The sequence below is a fragment of the Lepisma saccharinum genome, chromosome 7 (assembly GCF_977018435.1).
Source record: "Lepisma saccharinum chromosome 7, izLepSacc3.1, whole genome shotgun sequence".
NCBI lineage: Eukaryota > Metazoa > Arthropoda > Insecta > Zygentoma > Lepismatidae > Lepisma > Lepisma saccharinum.
This window is the reverse complement of record NC_139235.1, coordinates 90,416,247-90,438,583: the sequence shown is the minus strand read 5'-3', so window position 1 is coordinate 90,438,583 and position 22,337 is coordinate 90,416,247. Positions and strand designations below refer to the sequence as shown.

The 22,337-nt window shown below is 36.0% G+C and overlaps 1 protein-coding gene across 1 annotated transcript in view; it reads right to left on the bottom strand.

Moving 5' to 3' along the window:
• The window catches only part of Smg6 (Smg6 nonsense mediated mRNA decay factor), a 187,987-nt gene that overhangs the window by 145,218 nt on the left and 20,432 nt on the right, over positions 1–22,337 (bottom strand). Inside the window, exons 5-12 of the mRNA XM_083125593.1 lie at positions 18,866–18,916; positions 15,760–16,113; positions 12,274–12,462; positions 11,855–11,974; positions 9,220–9,409; positions 6,225–6,439; positions 2,650–2,728; positions 737–847 (exon numbers count right to left, since the gene is read on the bottom strand). Coding sequence (XP_082981719.1) covers positions 737–847; positions 2,650–2,728; positions 6,225–6,439; positions 9,220–9,409; positions 11,855–11,974; positions 12,274–12,462; positions 15,760–16,113; positions 18,866–18,916 — 1,309 coding nt within the window. The remainder of the gene's footprint in view (positions 1–736; positions 848–2,649; positions 2,729–6,224; positions 6,440–9,219; positions 9,410–11,854; positions 11,975–12,273; positions 12,463–15,759; positions 16,114–18,865; positions 18,917–22,337) is intronic.

The following is a 22,337-nucleotide window of genomic DNA, read 5'->3' as shown; positions in this document are numbered from 1 at the left end:
ACTGGTGGTAAACCAAGAATTCCCTTGTATCAAAAATCTCAACGATTTCAGCATAATACAAAATTGTAGTATAATTTAATAATATCGTAAAGGGTGTCTCAAAAATATGGGACATTTTGAAATTGAAAATAAAAGAAGTATGAACTTCGAAGCAATTAATTGTAAACATGTTATTCATTCACAAGATGGCGTTCATGTTTTGAAGATGGTGTCAGGAAGATGGCTACCATTTGGCTAAACAACTGACTTAATGCTGCAATTGATTGTTTGTCGATGTCAGACGAGGCCCATTTTCATCTCAATGGCTTCGTCAATAAGCAAAATTTCCGATACTGGGCTCTTGAAAACCTGCGTGTACTGAATGAAATGCTGTTACACAGCAACAAAGTGACTGTATGGAGTGCAGTGTCATCGTCTGGCATCATGGGCACTTATTATCTTGAAGGCCGTTATTTTTTTAATATGCTGTGCACCACTCCACTGCTCCATGATAACTGAATGGCATGGCACCTACTTCATGTTTTGTACGTTATGTGCCACCACATTCCTCGCAGTGTTGCCAAGTTATGATTTCAAAAAATCCCATATTTTTGAGACACCCCCGACTTTTCCAGAAAAAGTAAATTCCCTGATATTTCTAGTTTTCCAGACTGTAAGACAAACTGTTAAGTTTATTAAATTCACCATGTACAACATATGCAATTCACACTATCCAATCTTGGTGTAGAGGTCTTACCTTTTTCCGAGTTTCATCAAACAGAGATAGAAGACTTTCCCTAGCTGATTGGAAAGGGTTAGATGCCATAAGACTCCGCATGTAGTAATAAACAGCATCTAACTTTCTCCTCTGGAAGAGAAAAAAGAATGTCTCAAAATTTTATACATGCATTTCAACATGTCTGTACAAATTATACATCACCACAGTATTATTACAAACAAACGTGTAAATTTCCTTATATTTTAGAATATGTTAACCAAATCTTGTTTATGTCTAGGACAAAATAACACACCAAATGCCAGAGATTTTGCAGGTTTCCCACCTCTATTACAAAGGAGAGATGGGAAAAAATAAAGGTACAGGTTAAAAGAAGGAAACAGAATGAAGCTGCCCCCAAGATGCTGCAGAATGGAGTTCAACATGGCTTATGTCAGTAGCCAAGTGCTGTCATTCAATTATTGTTTCTTGATATTGCATGTGTTTTACATTGGGTAACGAAGAATAAATTAGATTGTCTCTTTCGTTTTCATTCAAATTATCGATGTGGTATTTGCTTCTATCTCTTCTTGACAGATCTTGTGGGGGGGGGGGAGATCTCATGCGAGCATTTTACCAACTACTAGACAACATTGCTAGTAGCAAACATCTTGAAATGTATTGATAATTGTGCAAGCTATTTCTTTGCTATGTGACAAGCTATTTCTTTGCTATGTGACAATCACATTTTCGCTGCAAATCATGCAAAATATTAATTTTCACTCATTGCACAGTACTTTGCACGATTGTTAAACATATCTTGCCTGAACTATTCATAATTATGCCTCTGTGTTCAAACTTAACAGCAATTTCCTCCAGGTGGACCACTATCGGGTGCAGTGTTTCCAACCTCAAAACAGTCTCTCTCTGCTTCCAATTTTAACGTACCAAATTGAAAGTACTCTCTAATATCATTCCTCATACTTAAGCTATCCGTTTTGTTCTCTAATATGTTGGGTGAATATAGTACAACCTCAATTTTATGTTTTTAAGGGGACCAAGCTGAAAAAAAAACTTTATGTGGGAAAATTTAAAATAGAGAAAATTTTATAGCATTTTTTGCAATGTTGGGATCATAAAGATTGAATGTATAAAGGGGGAAAATGTAAAATCCACAAACATAAAATCAGGGCTCCACTGTAGTTTCCGACTTCATGTTACAAGCAAGAATGGAAATATTTCACCACAGTCTCTCTCATCTAGTATAGAAACCTCTATAAAGTTGGCTACTCTCTGCTGATGCTCAAGAGATACGTTGCCACATTAAGGCTACATTGGACCTTTGGCAGCCGAATGGGCGAATTTTTAAAAATTTTCCTCTCCATTCGAAAAACCACTGTGATATTCCAAAATATGAAAAATTACATACACTTAGAATTCCTTCTAGAGCATTGACGTGAATTTTCATGAGTTTACTTTCACTGTTGTCTAGATATTACCAAAAGTATTGCAATTACATAAGTCTATTAAACTATTGAAATTACGTAAGTCTATTAAACTATTGAAACAGTAAAAGAAAACTACAAAAATTCACATCAATGCTCTAGAAGGAATTCTAAGCGTATGTAATTTTTCATATTTTGAAATATCCAACAGGTTTCGAACGGAGAGGAAAACTTGAAACAAATCGCCCATTCAGCTGCCAAAGATCCAGCTGAGCCTTAATGATTTAGTTGAAATATTTCAGGGTGGTCAGGTAACTTTTGGAGAAGTGTACACACAGGCCAAAAATTGCAGTTTTTCGAAATTGCAGCACTGAAGGAAAAACAATGTTTCAATCAGCATAATATTTAAGGAAAGTTGGACACCTTCAAAACCTCTATGTACTCTGAAAGTCTCTTGGTTATGCACAGCATTACACTGTTCATCAATAAGTCAAAAGGCAAAATACTTACTGCATAAAGTGCTAGTATTGCTAACTGGTTGTATGGCCTCCCGTTCTTGGGGTTGATTTGGTGAGCCTTTATGTACCAACTGAAATGAAGAAGACAAATATAAGGATAAATTAATTCCAATAAATTAGTACATGTAGATTTACATATAATTTATACACAGTTTCTAGTTCCTAATTTGGTTAGTTTATATCTGTTTTTACCTCTTGGGTTAACCTCAATAATGAAGATGAATGCTGCTGATGATGGGACAAGAGGTGTAACATGGGGCCTCTGGCTTCATAGCTCATCATATTGACACTCCCAGAGGCAGGCAATGCTTATAAACAGGAAATATAAAATAGGATGTGATTTGATACAGGACTGTTTTATTATTTACACTAATTACTACGTATTCTCAAAAATTTTTAAAATACAAAACTTCTTGTACTTACATTTAGGTGAGTATCTATTTTCTCTGAACGACGTTTCGGGAAAATACTGTTCCCTTCCTCAGGGTCTTTTTTTAGGGTATCTGAAATACTCCATAGCCACGTCAAATTTCTTCAAAAGCCAGGAAAAAGGATACGGTATGACTTTGGTGAAGGAAGAATTTGGAAAATTTTGCTAAAACTATTAAAACTCCCATCCCCCTTGACTGTTTAAAACCACAACAACAAAAAACTTTCTCAGTCTAAAAGAACCATTTCAAATTAAAAAGATAAAATTTCGCACACCATTTCACTTCCCCGTATTGACTTCAGGATGACTCCTTGCCAAAATTCGATTTCCATACCATGCCGTATCATTTTTCCTGGCTTTTGAAGAGATTTGACGTGGCTATGGAGTAGTCTAAAAAAAGAACCTGATGAAGGGAACAGTAGTTTCCCGAAATGTCGTTGAGGGATTGTCTATATTTATTTCATTATTTTATACTGCTTTTGATTCTAGCTTTTGGCTAGATGAAATTGATAAAGGCACGCACACAGAACACCCATGCCCAGGCTAGGATTTGAAACTGGGACCTTCAGTGGCAGCACTATAAGGCTTTGTTTCCATGTTTAATAAATAGGGACCAGATTTTCATGCAAATGCATATTTTTTATTGCAACCAAAAAATATGCACACTTCGTTAAATGTTCGAATCAAGTCATTCCGCACCTTTCAGACATTAGTTTATGGTCTATATAAATGCATATTTTAGTTGTATTGTTAAGGGGCATATTATTTTGGAAGATTTCCCTTTATACTGCATATTTTCCTCATAAAACTATTTTATTTTACATTTTTCTAAATATTTGTAGCAAGTTGAGACCGAGTTTTGCTGTCTGCAAAATGTGGCTGTGATGGGGTTGGTCGGAAATAGTCGATATTTAGAGACCCGTAACAGTGTACATTTCATCAATTCATTTCCCAAGTATTCACCAGGTTCTTAGGGATGGCAGATTCATGCAATTGTGTTCGTACTGTTTTCTTGTCATTCTAGCGGTAGTCGTGATCGTTTTTTTTTTTTTTTTTTTTTTTTTTTTTTTTTTTTTTTTTTTTTTTTTTTTTTTTTAAACAGTTTTCTGCAATGCCGAAAGTGAAGTTAAGAGAAAAATCTAAGCTGGAACAGTATCAGGATAAGTTCAAGGGAGAAATGTTAATTAGTGATGGCAAAATTCTTTATTGCCAAGCGTGTGAAAAAACAGTTTTCGAACGATTTCAAATCCTTAAGCACCTGAACACTAATAAACACAAAGAACATATTAAATTGAAGTCTTTGAGACGTGCTCCAGTTCAAAAACTGATAGGTGAGTGCTCTAATAATAGTTTTTCACAGTTCTCACTTGAAATGTGTGAAGCATTTTTAGCTGCAGATATTACACTATGGAAGCTAACCAATACTAATGTAAAAAAATTTCTACAGAAGTATTCACACTGCCAGTGCAGACGAATCTACCTTGCGAAAGAACTGTGAAGCAGTGTTACGATCGCACTATTGAAAACATTAGAGATAAGATTGAAAATAACTTTGTGTGGGTATCAATTGACGAAACACAGGATTGTGAAGGACGCTATACTGCAAATATTGTACAGTTTTCTTAATAAGAATGAGCAATCAATTCATTATCTCCTTGCTATAGAACAATTTCAAACCACAAAGATTTCTACAATTTCCTCAATTTTCATTGATTCTATGAATTTACTTTGACCGAATGGCATTCAGTACGAGCATGTATTGCTCTTCGTAACTGATGCTGCTAGTTGCATGATCAAAGCCGGTAATGCTCTCAAAGTTATATTTCCAAATATGATACACGTGACTTGCCTTGCACATGGGTTGCACCGTGTTGCAGAAACTATATGTGCAAGATTTTAGCTCGTTGACAAGTTGGTGTCTTCGGTGATGATAATGTTTATTAAAGCTCCTTACAGGATACAAGTCTTCAAAACAACAGCTCCTAACACACCACTTCCACCAGAACCAATTTTAACCTGCTGGGACACATGGCTCAATGCTGTAATTTATTATGCTGAACATTTAGAAACGGGGTAGGGATATTGTTAGAACATTTGATCCCCATAGTGCAGCATCGATTCAGATTGCTCAAGAAGTATTAAAGCATGCAGACATAGAAGGTAATCTTGCCTTCATTTCAGCTCATTTCTCCCATCTTCCATCGGGCACTACCTCTCTTGAAAAAAGCAGTTCTTCACTAAGTGATTTGCTGAACGTTTTCAAAACTACCATCTCTAAACTAAATTCGGTTCCTGGAAAAGTTGGTGAAACAGTGAAGGAAAAAGTGTACAGCATACTTTCAAAAAACCCAGGGTATAAAGAAATTTGTGACATTGAAGAAATTTTAGCTGGTAAACACAGTGGACCCTTAGCGACAAAGTCCTTATCAGTGGAGCAAATTGCTGCTTTCCAACATGCACCGGTAAGTTCCTGTGAGGTGGAAAGATGTTTCTCCTGCTACAAGGACATCTTACAAGGCAACAGAAGACGACTGACACTGGAAAACGTAAAATATCTCCTCATTGTAAACTGCAACAGAAGAGAATCTGAAACCTTGGAAAATTGAATGTGAGCACCTCACGTCCTCTTCCTAACAAGTAAAAGTTCGTCTACTGCATGTTTTGTAGTCCCCCCTTTTTTTCCCATTAAAATTACATGTACGTAATGTGATTTAAACGTTTTAGTTGTTGGTCAAAAAGTTGTGTGGAATCAGTTTTTACACCCTCAATGAAAATTTTGTGTGCATATTGTAATGCATATTTTGCAAGTTTTTTTCTCCATAAATGCATGCATATTTTCAAGTTTTTTAGTGCATAAAAATCCGGTTCCTATTAATAAAACACTGAAAATTTGACCAACGTAACATGTAGCATTTATTGCAAAAGAACACACTATAAACGTAACACACTACAATTTGGTTCAGAGTCTGAGGAAGGCTCTTGTTATAAGGTTGAAACGTCACGTTTATAGTGTTATATTTTGTAATAAATTCTGGCTTGGTCAGTTTTTTTTTGTTTTATTCAATGGCAGATTGAAAATCAACCACTTCTGTTTATCTACCCACACATATTAGAAAGTACTAGTTCAATAAACTTACTGCCTGGCTTTCCCAAAATTTGAAGTTTCATTGACCTGTTCTTTGTACCGGGCCAGGTCACCCAGAAATATAAAAATCTTCTGAGCTGAAACCAGTGCCAGTCCTAAATACCCTAACCCTTTGGCTGGCATATTATGTGGATCGAGGTACGTCTCCAGTTGAAACTTGTATGTCTGCTGCAACAATTCCAGCAGATTTTCCAGGAATGTAGTACCCTGTAAAACATTAACGTAACAACATTAGCTACATACATACATACGACAAAGCTAATGTACAGATTTACAGCAAAAGATATCACATTTCCACCAATAAACAATGCATGAACATACTAAAAGCAAGTACACATTTCATCTGTAAAACTAATTTTTAATTAAAGTGTAGCTCACACCTTATACTAATACGATTATCAAATTGTTATCAAGGTAACACATGTTTTCTTTATTGTTGTAGTGGCACCCTAAATTTCAATTTTTTTATTATATATTTTTTCACTGTTCGTTTTCTTTTATCACTTAGAAGTTCATAGGATTTCCTTTTATTTTAAAGTCGCACCCAGTCCCTTGCTTGGCATGGTGAGAGGGAGAACCGCACCCCACAGGCAATTCACACTGGCTAGGGTGTTCTTTTTGTTATTTTTTTCTTCCTTTTTTCTGGTGTATTAGTGTGTGTATGTTAGAGCCACTGGACAAGGCTAAAAAACCGGCAACATTGAAAGGACACAGGGGAAGTTTTAGCATCTTTGGGGAAGAACGTGACACAAGATAGAGGTGACAGGAGTGAGGGTGTGTATTTCGAAGTGTGGTTAAACTTTGCGTATTTGCATACAGGGATGCAGGGGGACACTTTGGAAAACGAGTAAGTGAAGTGCGACTTTTGTGCAGATGGCAATGGTGAGTGGGATATATAGATTTATACCACTCCACCCTGGCCGAGAGGACTAAGGGCATTCCAAGTTTGAAGCAGGAAAAACATCAGCCAGCCTAGAGGAAGGCACAGCCCTGACCAGTGCTCCCTTATCCCCTCCAACAACAGATCATAGACTCAACCCCTCGCTCTTCATATGAAGGAAGAACAGTGCGTGAGTGACGATAGACATGATATGGAAGTGATTCTATGTATGGTGCACCCCATAAGTAACAAAATGTAAGGGATCCCTACAAACTTTGCTTATGGCCATAACAGATAAATAAGAGTTACATATTTTTGTGTTGTATGTGCTATGCCAGGTTATTGCATATATAATTTTTTTTATCAATAATAATCTATTTACATGTTAAGTTCTTTACATATTGACCCCCACAAATGGCACCCAACGATTACCACCTATGATTAAGCTTAAAGCTGAATTCGTTATTCTTTGTTCAAAATTTTGTCAGTAAAATTACATTATTTTCATATCAGTAGCAACTTTAGTAGCCAGCATCAGTCATGTTTTGTTTAATATTCAAACTCATTTTGCGGTTACTCCTTTGTCAAGCCACCCAGGCAACTGGAATGATGAAATTTTATTAAGATTCAAGGGAAGTTTCTTGCATTCAGGCATATAATTTGGCCAATTTTCTTAAATATTTATTTTCCTTAAATAATGCATTTTTTTGTTCGTTAAGGGGGAAAATCCACTAAAAACAGTTATGTTGTGTGTGTCATTCTAACTTTTTTCTTGTGAGGTTTGTTAATCATAGTATCTTTTGTAGGCATTTACAGGGTTATTTATGTAATTTCATTTTGTTAGTCACAATCATGGTTCTAACGAGGGAGCAAGCACGAATGTCTAGTTTTATTGAAGCTAATCAGGTTACTGAATATTTAGAAGATAATGAACAGAATTTAAAGCATTAAGAACAGGGTGTGGAAAATACTCGAAACAGGAGCATGAGTCTGAATCTGAAAGGGGGGAAGCTATCCCGCTTACATTGAGTAATCTCGCAAGATTGATGATGGATTTTAAGCAAGAAATGAGAGAATATTTCTTCGAACCAAGGCCATGCCCGGATGCAAAGTTAGAAAAGTAAGTTATTGCAAATGAACTAGATCGCCCAGATGGAGAGATTGTTGAGATTGTGTCAAATGATATGACAGACTCTTGTAATGGTGAAGATGAAGTAAACTGTGGTGATGATGACAATGATGATGTAAGACATTGTAAGGCCTTCCATGTCCCAATCCTTGACTGAAGAAGCCAGAACTGAATTTGTTAATGAAATTTAGGGTGGCACTACAGTACTGTGTGTTTCCATTTGTGCACCATATGTTTTCATTTTGTACTAAAAAATTAATGAACTCTAGCTTCGAATTAAAATGTATAAACTTTCCAGCAATTATGAAGAGTCAGTGCTCATAATAGTTACTAGATTAGGAAAAATTACAAAAGAATGCATATGAGAATACTGCATGGAGCCACTTTCGCTCTCTCATACTCGCTTGAGCTTTCCACGCTCAAGCACCTACAATGGAATATCATTTTAATGTGACAATAATCGTAGACACATATGATGTAAAATATCCATCCTGGCACATATCCAACAGCCCACAACTATCTGTTTCATTTCCATATATCACTGTATTGGTAACATAGACTTAACTACATTTTAACATTTAGACAATGACTACGTTGACTTAAGTTTCAATTTCACTGCGTATTTCACTTCACAATCCATATTTGGGGGCCCACTACCAGACAAATTGCAGTTATACAAATACTACTTGACTTAGAGAGTATACTGCTTGTTTTGCCTGTTCGAGCGTTATTCGCTCAAACGAAGAAGCTCTCGATTCTGTATGCTATCTAGAGTTGTCTGTGTGAACTATTTGGTGCTCGAGTGAAATGCTCTTCATGCAACACTCTAATCTCTGTAAATGAGCTAAAAAAATCTGTAATGTTACTGGAAAGTTGCAGTGTATCCCCCAAAATGCAATAACAATAACAAAATAAAACCACACTGCAGTCATGAACACAGAAAATATGGACTTTATTAACCAATCTTTACTCTCTTACCTCTTCTATCACAGTGAGCATAGTCTTCTTGTAGTGGTCCCTGTTCTCCCTGTTCTCAGCAACCCCCTTCCTCAAGACTTCAATTATATTGTAGAACATAATCTTCCACAGATGCTGCTCCACATTCTCAGCCTGGCAAAACTTCAAGTCCGTTACGAGCAGCATGTGGAGGCACCTCTGCAGGTACTGTCTGGAAATTAACAGGTTGCAAATTGATCAAAAAAAGCCTGAAAAACTTCAAAATAACATTGAAATAGAACATAAGCACATACCCTCATAAATTTTCCATGTAAGGATGCACTGTCCTAGTAAGTGATAAAAAGGTTTATGCATGCTCTGTAACTTGTATTACATTTGCAAATGTGTTGACAGACCATAAGGAAAAAGGTTGGAGCTCTGTTTACTGAACGACTGCACAATGCTAATGGGTAAAGGCATGCGTATTTCGTTTTTGACGACAACACGAAATGTGAAATAACACATTGTAATGTTAATTTTTCATATTTCTGAAAGGTGTGAGGTGCATTTTCCTACCCTGTTTTGTCCCGAAATAATGTGATATGAACTGCAAAATGCGAAATACACTCTTAAACACAAAATTTAGAGTCAATTAACCTACATGACAATTTCGAAAGTCAGAATTATACTGAGAGTTATGCAATTCACGGAAAATTGATTAATGCTGCTGTAAATATTTGAGAAGCAAAAAATGGACACCTTTATACAGGAATAAACTTAATTTATTTATTGATTTATTTTAGGGATGGGCCGATATGAAATTTCCGCCGATACCGATATTAAATTTACCGATACCGATAACCGATATTCTACCGATCAGATATAAAATTAGAAGTGGTCCTTGAAGAACCTGAAAGGTTCATTGACGACCTCATTTAATAAATTGTTTCAATGTGACTGCAGTGCAAGAGAAGTTGCATATTTAGACATTTACTTTTTTAGAAATTAGAGCATGGAGATTATCCATAAAAATTACAACAAAATGGCAGAATTTTATACTAATTTATCAGATATTTATTGATATATCGGATCGGTAAAATAATCGTTAATTTTAGCGATACACTGATATGCCTATATCGGTCGATACCGATAGAGTACCGATTAATCGGTCCCATCCCTAATTTATTTAAAGAAATGACACTACAGGCAAATGCCCACTTACATAAATGTGCTATTACATATGTTATTTTGTGTAGTAAGTGCAGTTTTTAAATCAAATTTGGGATTATATTCACATTTTTTAAAACCAAAATGTCGTTTTATATACTGCTTTTTCACCGCTATAACAGTGAAATTTTATTTACTGCTTTTGAACCCGAAATTGACTCTGTTTTTGTTCAGAAATTTTGCTTCTTTATTTGCCAAAAATATGTGCCTCTACTCATGGGTATTAATCAGAAATTGTTAAATCAGTATTTAAATACCTAGTCTGGCCATAAATACTGTTACAAACTTTCGGCTTGGACTGTACATCTGGTAGTCAGGCTCATGAACCATGCTTGTGCTGAAGTTCACTCCTGACCATTGTGTGTTCAGCTGTGAAAGAGCAAGCGTGTATTTTCTTGTGCTTAGCATGAAGTGGGGCGAATATGAAAACATAGTAGACATGATTGCTCTGCATTTGGTTGGGAAGTCACTCACTGAGATTTTCCAGCCCCTAAAAATCCCGAAGATCAGAAAAAGTTTGTGTATCAGACAATCCAGAGATTCACTGATACTGGTAGCATGAAAGACCGCCCAAGAGTTGGTCGACTTCACACCGTATGAACAGCTGCAGCTGTTAAAGCAGTGAAAGCTTGCATCTGCCGAAATCCCATCCGAAAGCAAGTGATAATGGCACAGGAGCTGAACATTTCACATCAATCAATGTTCAGGGTACTTAATGAAGACCTTGGAATTGGAGCTTACCGGTGGAGTACTGGAAATTTCCTGACGATACAAGTGAAGAAGCAGAGGGAACTGAAAACGAGACGGCTCCTGCAGCGGTACATTGCCAATGGGCATTGCAGGATTCTCTTCACTGATAAGAAATTGTTCACCACTGAATAAAGTTTTAACCGCCAAAATGAAAGGGTGTATGCTTCAAACTCTTGAGATGTTTGTGAGAGTTTTCCGAAAAATCAGAGATGCCACCAACCTGAACCAAACAATGTTTTGCAATGAATCTTGGACTACAAAGTGTGCCTAGAGGTAGAGGGGACTGTCTGCAAGAAGAGGCGCCCTATAATTGAGAGTTAAAAGCGCTCCTTGATAGCAGCAGGGGCGGAGTTTCCCACCAAGACCATCCGTGCTGCAATAGATGCTGGCCAAGGAGACTTCTAGCCTGTGTGAGGGTGGAAAGTGTACATTTTGAAAACTGATTTTTTTTTTTGTGTGTAATATATGTAAGCGTAACATATTAAAAGACCATTTAAAAATCTGAAACCACATTCAATTTATTCACAAAATAGTGTGTAACAGTATTTATGGCAAGACTAGGTATTTTCTTTATATATAGATTCTTGAACAAACTGACCAATCAGTTTGTCAGATTATTACATTTTGAGAACACGGTCCATTTTCAAAACATAATTATGGAACAAGAAACTTCTCTGTGGAAAATTATTAAATTTCCTACCTGATGAACACAACCCGATTCCATTCAGTCATGATAGCTCCTGCACTAATGATCCACTGCAACTCCATGTCAGCCCTTTCAACATCGAGTAACAAATGTGGATTACGAGCTGATCGAAAACTGTTGGCAAATAAAACGTATGGATTAAAATTATAAGAAAGTACATACATGGAGTATATAATAATTCAAAATTATGGATTTAAATAAGGAAAATACTATAAAAGCTAACCAAACACTAATTACTGGCCCATTTAATTACAGCCCATTGTTAAATTGGAATCTTAACGTGAAACTGAGATTTAACTTTTATATAACTATAAGTTTTCATTTTGGATGTAAAGGTTTAATGCATTCAACACAAAGTTGATATGACTAGACCCTTGCAACTACAGTACAAATAATAATAATAATACACTGACCTTTCACTATATGGATCATACCAACTGGGCCTTGTGTTGCCAAACTGGTCCATCACATAGGAAGAATGACCTGAATGACCTCCTTCCGGAAACTGGGCCACATTTGGGTAACCATAACTGAATGCAGGATGAAAATGGCCAAATGGCACAGCAGAGGATGGAAGTTCATGTGAATGGTGTTCATTATCCCTAAATAAACAGGTTCTTGAGTTAGTAAATATAAAAATACCAAATGAACATGAATAAAACTAAGTGTTATGTAGGTCTTTGAACATGCAATATTTTTATCGTGACCTGCTTTTCATTTAAAGTTAATTAACCAGATTTATAGCTTTTGTGAACAAGATGATAGTGTTTAATTGATCGTATAAATACATGTGCCATATTAAATTTATGTTAACATAACATAAGGAGCATATTTGTAGTCGTATTTATGACATATTTAAATTTCACCTGCTTGTGCAACGTTTAAGGGAGATTTCACACTGAAGTATCATGTGACATGCCACAAGCTGCAAGCGACACATGAATCCTCAGTAATCAAGGCAACCTTTCGAGCTGAAGAGATATGGTAAGTTGTACGTGCCGCTTGCATACAGTACTCTAGTGCATTGTTTCTCAACCCGGTACTGGGCCCTCATATCAACTATACTGAGCTGCGAAAGGTTCTGCTGAAAGTGGTTGACAAATAACATAATCCCAATTTCATATTTAAGTTGAGAGTTTTCATTTCTTATAAGTCCAAATAGGACCAGGCTTATAGTTTAAAGTGGGATCTGCACCATTATGTTCCTCTACTGGGTATCGAACGTGAAATCACTTAATTACAAAATGACATTACCGCTTTGTCTTCCATATTTTTATATTTGTCAACAATCCTACACAAACTACTATTACTCTTTATGATTACGCCAGAGTTTATTTATCAATATTTAATTTCATGGATACATGTTAATTCATGTATAAAAGCTTAAATACTGGAAAGGTATTTACAAGGAAAATTCTTGGAATTCGGGCATTAACTTTAAGAAAAAAAAATACCGGGACATGGTTCCACGAAGGTTGAAAACTACTGCTCTAGGTTTAGGTTTTCGCTTTATCCAGGCCAGAAAGTCTAGTGTATACAGTTTGTGGTCAGTGCACATGATTTCTAAGTTTTCTTATGCACAACATGCCTCTACAGAGTTTCAATAACTTGCACAAATTTTACGTGATTTTCATAAATGTCTCTTGTTCAGTTTATTTAGGGTAACTAATAAACTGATTAATGCAATTATATCGGTATCATCATGCGAACTGAGCAAAGAAACAAGTGTCGTTTGCCACGTGCAGCTTGTCTCTTTGGTGTGAAATCTCCCTAACAGGTTAATTTTGAAAATTAACAGAGTTACAGTTATGACATCCATTACTATGAAAAGTAACTAAGTTACTTTACAGTTACCTTATTGTACACTGTAGATAAGATGTAACTATTAAATAAGTTTCAAGCCTGAATTACAAGCTGGCCATTCTTTTTTTCCCGAGATTACATAAGAAATTAACTTCTCATTAAATTGTAATTAACCTCGTATAATTTAAAAACCAGGTGTTTCAATTAAATTGGTTTCTGTTTTCAGCAGGGAACATTTCCTCATGATGTTGGCAACCCTTGTTGACTTGTGATTTGTTTAACAAAGGATCCATATTTATATTTTTGTTATTTAGCATCGCTATTCACCCTTGTTTAGCTAAATGCGACAATAAGAATGTGTGATTATTAGATGAAATTGGTGAAGGGAGAATAGTAACCATACCCAGGCTGGGATTAAAACCTGGGAACTTCGGTGGCAAGTCCAAAAGTTGACCAGTTTGGAGTAGATGTGCAGTTGCTTGATTAGATTTTTGTTAATTACTGTCGCATTTCTGCCACTTTTGGCCAATCACAATGTGTAGTTGCTGTTACAGCATTTTAGTGTTTCCGGTTAATTCACCAGATGACATTGTTTCTGATTACTCACTGTGTGGAGCACCAGAAACTCAAGGTGTTTGTAAATCAGCCACAGATCATTGAGCTGAAAAAAAAACAACATCCATATGGAAATCAGCAGCATTTCTAATCAGTTGTTGGAATATGTCATGGTTGATCTCCCTCTCATACTGCTCGAATGGAATGTCATCAAAGGTCACCTGCCAGACTTAAAATTGAAACCATGAAAGTGAGTGTGGTTGTTTCACAAATGGCAACGTGTAAGGTTGAAATTACTGTGCTCATCGCACTGAAAAAAGTATCTGCTTGGTTGCATTTTAAAAAACACATTTTATTGAAACACCCTGTATAAAATACAGAGGTAATAAATGCCAAAGTAAACCTTCATAGCAAAAAATGAAGATTAACATTTATTTCTATCTTCTTTAGCACATAATCATTTTGTTAATTACTGTGAACCTATTAGCTGGGGCATGTCTAAGGTAAGTGACGTAACTCCACTTTTTGTGGAAATGGAGTTACTGTGAAGTATCTCATAAGTTTCAAATTCTTGCTCATAGTCAAACATAGCACTAAGTTATACTTTAAATGTGCTTTCTTTTTCTCAAAAATGGTCTTGAATGGAGTTACACCACTCGTGCTCTGCCTTGGTCAGCATATTTAGTTTTTCATGTAGAACGATGTGCTAACTACTTCACCACGTACAGTGTCTGGGACACAGATGGTAGTGCATCATCAGAACAACTGCCAGCAGAAAGCACAGTACACGACTTAAGCCAAGACAGTGCTGCCAGACAGGAGAAATTGGAACTGCCACCACCCGGAAACAAACAAAGCCGTGACGAACTACCATGTCTGACTCAGATGCTGTAACCTTTGTTACTGAAGGGATACCCTATTCTAACCTGAAAAACCAATTAAATTTACGACACTGAAATATGGAGGATCACTAGGGGCATGCATATTAAGTTTTTGACGAAAACACAAAATGTGAAATATCACATTATAGTGTTAATTTTTCAGGTTTTTGAAAGGTGTGAGATGCATTTTGCTACCACGTTTTGTCACGAAATGATGCGAAATGAACTACAAAATGCGAAATATACTCTTAAACACGAAATTTAGGGTTTATTTACCAACACGACACCTTCTGAGGTCTGAATTATCCTGCGAGTTATGCAAATCATGGAAAATTAATCAATTCTGCTGTAAATATTTAAGAAGCAAAAATGGACTCCTTTACACAGGAATAAATATAATACTCTGATAACTATATAACTGTGCTATTAGAAGCAAAGTGTTATTTTATGTGATAAGTATAGTTTTTAAATCAAATTTAGGATTTTATTCAGAATTTTAACACCGAAATGCCATTTTATATATCACTTTTGATCCTCAAATATGCCAAGTTTTTGTACCAAAATCTTAAATCTTCTATTCAAATAAATGTGTGGCTCTAAACATCACCTATACATAGAGAATTTGTTTGTATTTATCCAAGAACAAAATTTTCAAGTTACCTTGGTTGGGCAACAGGAGCACGACCACCTGTTGAAACAATGATAGGCTTGTTAGGATTGTTGGGGTCGAAAAGCTGCCTCTGTCCTCCGTGACTGGGGTGCCCCCTAACAAGGAACCCTTGATCTTGGTCTTGCACGTTGGAAATTGAAGTAATGCCATGGGCTGGAGGAGGGTGAGTTGGTGGGGTCGGGAGAACAAGGATGCCACCTTTGTTTGGAGGAGGGTGACGATGTTCTAGCACGTCCTTGTCCTGTTCTTTCCTTCGACCTTTGTCCTTATCTGGTTCCTGTTCTACTTCCCTGTCCTTATCTTTATCCCTCGTCTTGTCATTGTCGCGATCTCTGCTTACGCTCCTGTAAAGTATATGGACATTATCATACATTGTGGGGAAAACAAGATTGATTTTAAAAAAAGAAACCAAAAAATTAAAGTCCCTTTACACTTGGGTCTATAATAGAGTTGAGGTGAATCAGTTGTAATTTCAACACAAATTACCCGTGTCTTGTGGAGTCTGCAAAAACGAACATCTCTAAATTACGGACATTTTTAAATTCCCCGGCAGAATTACATGGGGTTTAATGGCAATATTACTTCTCAATAATGGACGTGGACACTGAAAACTACCTCCCCAACGCAAATAAAACTTCTTAGTAACAGACAGCCTGAAAGGAAACTGTCGCAATTCCTGGAATTCGACACAACAATGGCCAGTATTTCAAACTTGCGTGCATTGTTTCATGTTACACCGAAAATATTTCTTTTTAAAAGTGCAGACAGTATACAGAATTCTTTGTGGTTATCTTGGGAAGTGTGTCATTTTGAATGCAGTAATTTAACAAAGGATTACACTATGTGTACTGTATTTTCTTTTTTGAAATTTGTAATGTATGTAGGGACACTTTAGTAAATTTAAATTCACCGTATGTAGTATAGTATTTTGTTCCTTGAATGTAGGAAAAAAACATTATGTTCGTGAAGTATGTACTGTAATATGCTTATCCCATTGTGTAACATCCTACACTTTTTTCTGAATAGCAGACACTTCTTAATTAATAACAGACATTTATTTTCCCCCCAGGTCTGTCTGTTATGGAGAAGTTTTACTGTATCAGTATGAAGTAGTATTGACTCAGCCCTATTCTACATAGTTAAATTATGAAATAATTAACATGCAGCAAGGGCACGTATTTATTTCCAGACATACATCTACATCACACATAAATTCACTTCAATTCAGGGGCACGGTATGAATTTACACAACGCTTACAAGTGACAAAAAAAATATCATTCATGTAACTTAAATGTAATATGGGAAACAAATTGCATAAAAAAAGGGTACTGCCATTCTGTTCGATGTGAGGGGTCTTTTCATAAATTTACAATGACGGAAAAAGAGTACAAAACTCACTGGGTAAATTAAAAAATGAATTGTCAATACGTAATAGACTTGGGTTGAGCAGATAATGTCAATACTATTTCTAATTCTCACCAATATCTAAAACAAGGATTGAAAAGTGTAATAATTAAAAACTGATCACAATATTAAAACTTTGACAATACTAAAATAGCTGACATTTGATTACAAAATTAATTTTTCACACAATTCTGTTGCAAAGTAAAAGAAAGATTAAATTGTGCATTCAAACTCGAGAAAATTATCAGCCAGTATCAGCTCAGCTCTAAATGAAATCCATTTATTTTCATTTGCATAAACTTAACACTTAATATTGTTCAGCCAGAGTTAATTCTGTTAAGAATATTTGACAGAAGTTCCATTTTATATGAGGGGTATGTGATGCATGAGCTATCCTCTCCACGTGTTACCAGAGCTGAGTTGCACAATAAATTAGGGGCAAAGTTTTACGTTAATTTAAACTTTGGTGTGCTCATACACAAATTTCTTACACAGAGTAGCCACTCTAGGTAACATTCAAGTATAATTCCCAGTTTTCAAGGCGAACTTTCCAAAATTTCAAGGGTACAAGCACACATGTATTTTCTATTTCCATGTTACGTATCACCGCCTCTCACCCCCCATACACAAATATGTTAAGAACATAAAGGTTCTGCGTGATTTCAATCCTATCCAAAAAATCTAATTTAATGGTACATACAGTACATATTTCAAATATTTAATTTAAGGTACAGAGTTTACATTTGCCATTTCACATATTCAGGCTCGAGATACAACTTCAAACACAAGTCACAAATGTTACGAAAAATTGTTAATTATGTAGAGATATCAAACTCAAATTTAACTAATCAACTTCAAGATATCTCTTGCAATAATCGTCAGTTTGTCTTATTCATTGTTCTGCAAAGGACACTAACGAAGTAAATGTATTGATAAATTCTGTTTTATTTTCTACACAGGTTTCTTTTCCTTCCTCGATACAAATACAAGCTAAACTTTGAAAAACTTGCTGCGGGGCTTGTATAAATTCAATGGGCTTTGGATTATTAAGAGTTGCATTTTTTCACATATATGGATAAATATTCATGCAGAATGGATGCATAATTCCTGGAGCCAATAATTCATGCATAATTCCCAGAATTCAAAGAATTCCCTGTGAGTACCCACCCTGTTACACCATGGAGTTTGGATAGCATAGTATGCCTGCATGACCAACAGAAAAACAGTGGGGGAAAATTAATATGTACATCAAAACTCTCTTCATGCGCACACAATCCAAACCATGCACATGCATCTAGTCCCCAAGATTCAAACAATGTTTGTTCTAGATAATATATCACAAAATTCCCTCACTTTCTCAGGTTTTGCAGAACCAAAGTTTTCCCATAAAATCATACAATTCCTATGATCTTTAAGATTGATGATAACAAAATCAATTTATTACTAGAAAAATCTACCCTGTCTCCATGAACTCAGTATAGTTGGGGCAGTGCAAAGGGACATACTTAAACTTACACAATGAAATAATTTGGAATAAAATACATTTTTAAAAAGATAAGCCATTGCCACATTCACCACAAGGAGACATGCTTCAGACGTAGGATAAATTGACATGCAAGGAACGTTATATGAAATTACATTTGTTATTTTCACAGAAGGTAAAAGACTCAATGTACAAAATAAGTATTAACCTGCGGGAATTGCTCTCCCCATCTTCTGCCCCTTTGTTTTCACCTCCACGCCTGAAACAAAAGCCATAAATAAAAAAAATTACATATTTTTCATATATATGTCTGGATTTTTGGTAGTCTTTCTCAGTACAACTTGAAGACATGGGGTTGTTCAATGCTTATATGTGGGTACAGTCTGGTGTATATTACAGCTTAGAGAATGCCACTATTGGTAGATACGAGGGTCACTATTTATATTTTGAGCCTAACAATGAAAAAACAGAATTTGGAATTGAAAACTGCTTTCTTGTTTTTCGAAGTATTCTCCTTTATGGTCAATACACTTTTGAATTTGTTCGAACCCTTTGTCAAAGCAGTTTTTCCAATCTTCTTGAGAAACCTCCATAATATGGTTTTTGAACGCATCAACGGCATCTTCTGCCGACGAAAATCGTTGTCCACGCAATTTATTCTTGACATTCGGGAACAAGAAGAAGTCATTGGGTGCCAAATCAGGACTGTACGGCGGATGACCCATCAATTCGATTTTTTGACTGTTCATAAAGTCGGTTGTTAGACGAGATGTGTGACAGCTGGCATTGTCTTGATGAAGAATGATCCGACGGCGTTTGTTTGTTTTCCGTATTTGACCGAAGACCTCTGGCAAACAAATTGTTGTGTACCATTCAGAGTTGACCATTCTACGTTCCTCTAAAGGCACAGTTGCCACATGACCAGTTTTCCCGAAAAAACAGGCGACCATTTGTTTCGATGTGCTTCGAGCGCGAACAACTTTTGTTGGATTGGCTTCATCTTGAAACACCCATACAGTCGACTGCTGTTTACGTTCCGGCTCATATGCATATATCCATGATTCGTCACCTGTTACAATCTTATATACGTCTTTTGAAGCACCACGATTGTATTTATTGAGCATTTGTTTGCACCAATTGACGTGAGCGTCTTTTTGAGTTTTTGTCAAATTGTGTGGGATCCAACGAGAACATATCTTTCTCACAGCTAAATGATCATGTAATATTTTATATATGCTGGTGGAACTAATGCCTATCGTTGCCTCAATCTCACAGTATGTCACATGACGATCTTGCAGTATTAGGTTTTGCACAGCATCAATGTTTTCTTGAACAACAACTGATTTTGGATGACCTTTGCGAATCTCGTCGGTGAGCGAATGGCGGACACGATTAAATTTGTTATACCAGCGTTTCACAGTGGCAAAGGATGGGGATTCATCGCCAAATGTGGAAGTAAGTTGATCAATGCACTCTTGTCTTGATAATCCACGTCGAAAATCGTAAAAAATCATCGCACGAAAATGTTCACGAGTTAATTCCATTTTATTATTGTCGCGCAATCTCCAAGGCAACATAAACAACACAAATCAAGCTATTGACAAAACATTTGAAGTACGTTATGGTCAATAATGCCAGACGATTCCGTGCAAACATCAAATCACGCCTAACTTCAATCAGTGTTGCCAAGGCTCAAAATATAAATAGTGGCCCTCGTATCATTGTCAATTCATACTAATTCTCAGCAATATTGACAGTAGGGATGGGCAGATATGAAATTTTGGCCGATACCGATAAAATACAGATATAAAATTTACCGATACTGATAACCAATATTCTACCGATATAAAATTAGAAATGGTCCTTGTAGAACCTGACAGGTTGATTGACCTAATTAATAATTGTGTGCTTCGAGATGACAGTAACGGTATCCTATCCGCCGAACGAATTTCCTCATTTTTACAGAAGAAACTACTTACTGAAATGAGTTTCAGTAGCATTTTGAAGGTTCGTAGAGGTGTTTTCTTTCATCGTTGAATCTGTTTGACCGGGAATTCATGCATTTTTGAAGAGAAATATCTCTCCGACGCCCAATTGCCATTGCTTCCATTTGCTTTCTCTAAATGAACCGGATGTTGCACTCGTTTAATGACGTAATCTCCTGTCACTGTTTCCAACCACGCCGTTGTTTTACAAGAAAATGACGTACCTTTTTTAACTATGTACATCTAACCGAACCGAACCGAACCAAACCAAACCTAACCTAACCTTAACGTGAATGGTTTTGGGGGTATATCACACAGAAGAGATGAGGCTGTGATGGTTCTCGACTCGTCTCATCGCGATATCATTCCTAGGTGAAATGAAATTAACAAAACAGGGTGCAATTTGTGATTTTATCAGAGGGGGAGGATGACATTTTTTTTACCTATGTATTAGGTATACAATACTTAGAATTGGACATTAATTGTTTAACATCTAATTTTGATATGCAACACAAACAATGCCATTTTAAGTTAAAATCTAAAGTCAAACTGTAAGAAAATCACATTAGGCAGTTGAACTCACGAGATAAATGAGATTCACTGCAGGTTCTATGATTTGCCAGTTGTCTTGTCAAGGGCATTCTGATGCTTAGACTTGATTCAATTTCTTTCATTTTTTCTTTGTGAAAGAAACGCAACGGGGTCTAAGGAAAGGAAAAGTAGGTTTAAACCTTCTAAATGATTTCTTTAATCAGTTAACACATTGGGGTCTCACGACGGGAATAGCCCGCAGTGCACTAAAAGTCAATGTGGATGAACGAAAGGGAATAGCCCATCCTGCGGTATGCAATCGCTTTGCCGATTGAACGACGGGCTATGCTCGTACTTCGTCTCATGCGCGTGTTCATTCAAGCCCCTCTGTTGAAATTCCGACCACTAGGTGACTCATGTGCTATTTTTATCTCGCACCTGTGACTGTTTGTTGTCAGGTTGATGTACTGTGCATTGTTTAGAATGGCGTAATTAGATCCAGACTGCATAGAGGATTCCGCCTCAGAGTTTGAAGTTAGCGACGATTTTGATGATGCAGATGAATTTGAAGATTTGGAAGGTAGGTTATATTCGTAATAATTATTGTCGACAATATAAACAGTGTTGCAAACTCTAGTATTTTATGAATGAAGTGAGAAGAGGTAATTTTTTTGGGTCTATTCATCTTGCCTCTTGCTTGATTCTCCTACATGCACTGATGTATTTTTAGTTTTTCCATTTATTATTTTGTATAGTGTATGTAAAATGAAAATGTATTTTATTTATTTATTTATTTCTTTAATTTTTACAGATGACGCAGAACCAACTGATACATTGTCTGGTCCTGTCCTGCAGCCACTTTTTCATACAAAAAATAATTACTTGTAATTTGTAATTATTTTTTGTTATGTGCACATAAGAAGTATTCTTATGCAAGATTCAAAAGATGTATTGATAGTTTATGTAGTTAATTATTGAAATTTCCAGATTACGAACTTAAAATATCTCTATATTAACATTTGTTACAATGTTCTACCTTTTTCTTCTTCACAAAACATTGAAACGTCTGAAAATGAAAATAAAATGTAACAAATTTTTGTTCATTGAAAAGAGGAAGTTTTGTAGATTTAAGAAATATGTGGTTTAATAAAAACAAATTAAAAA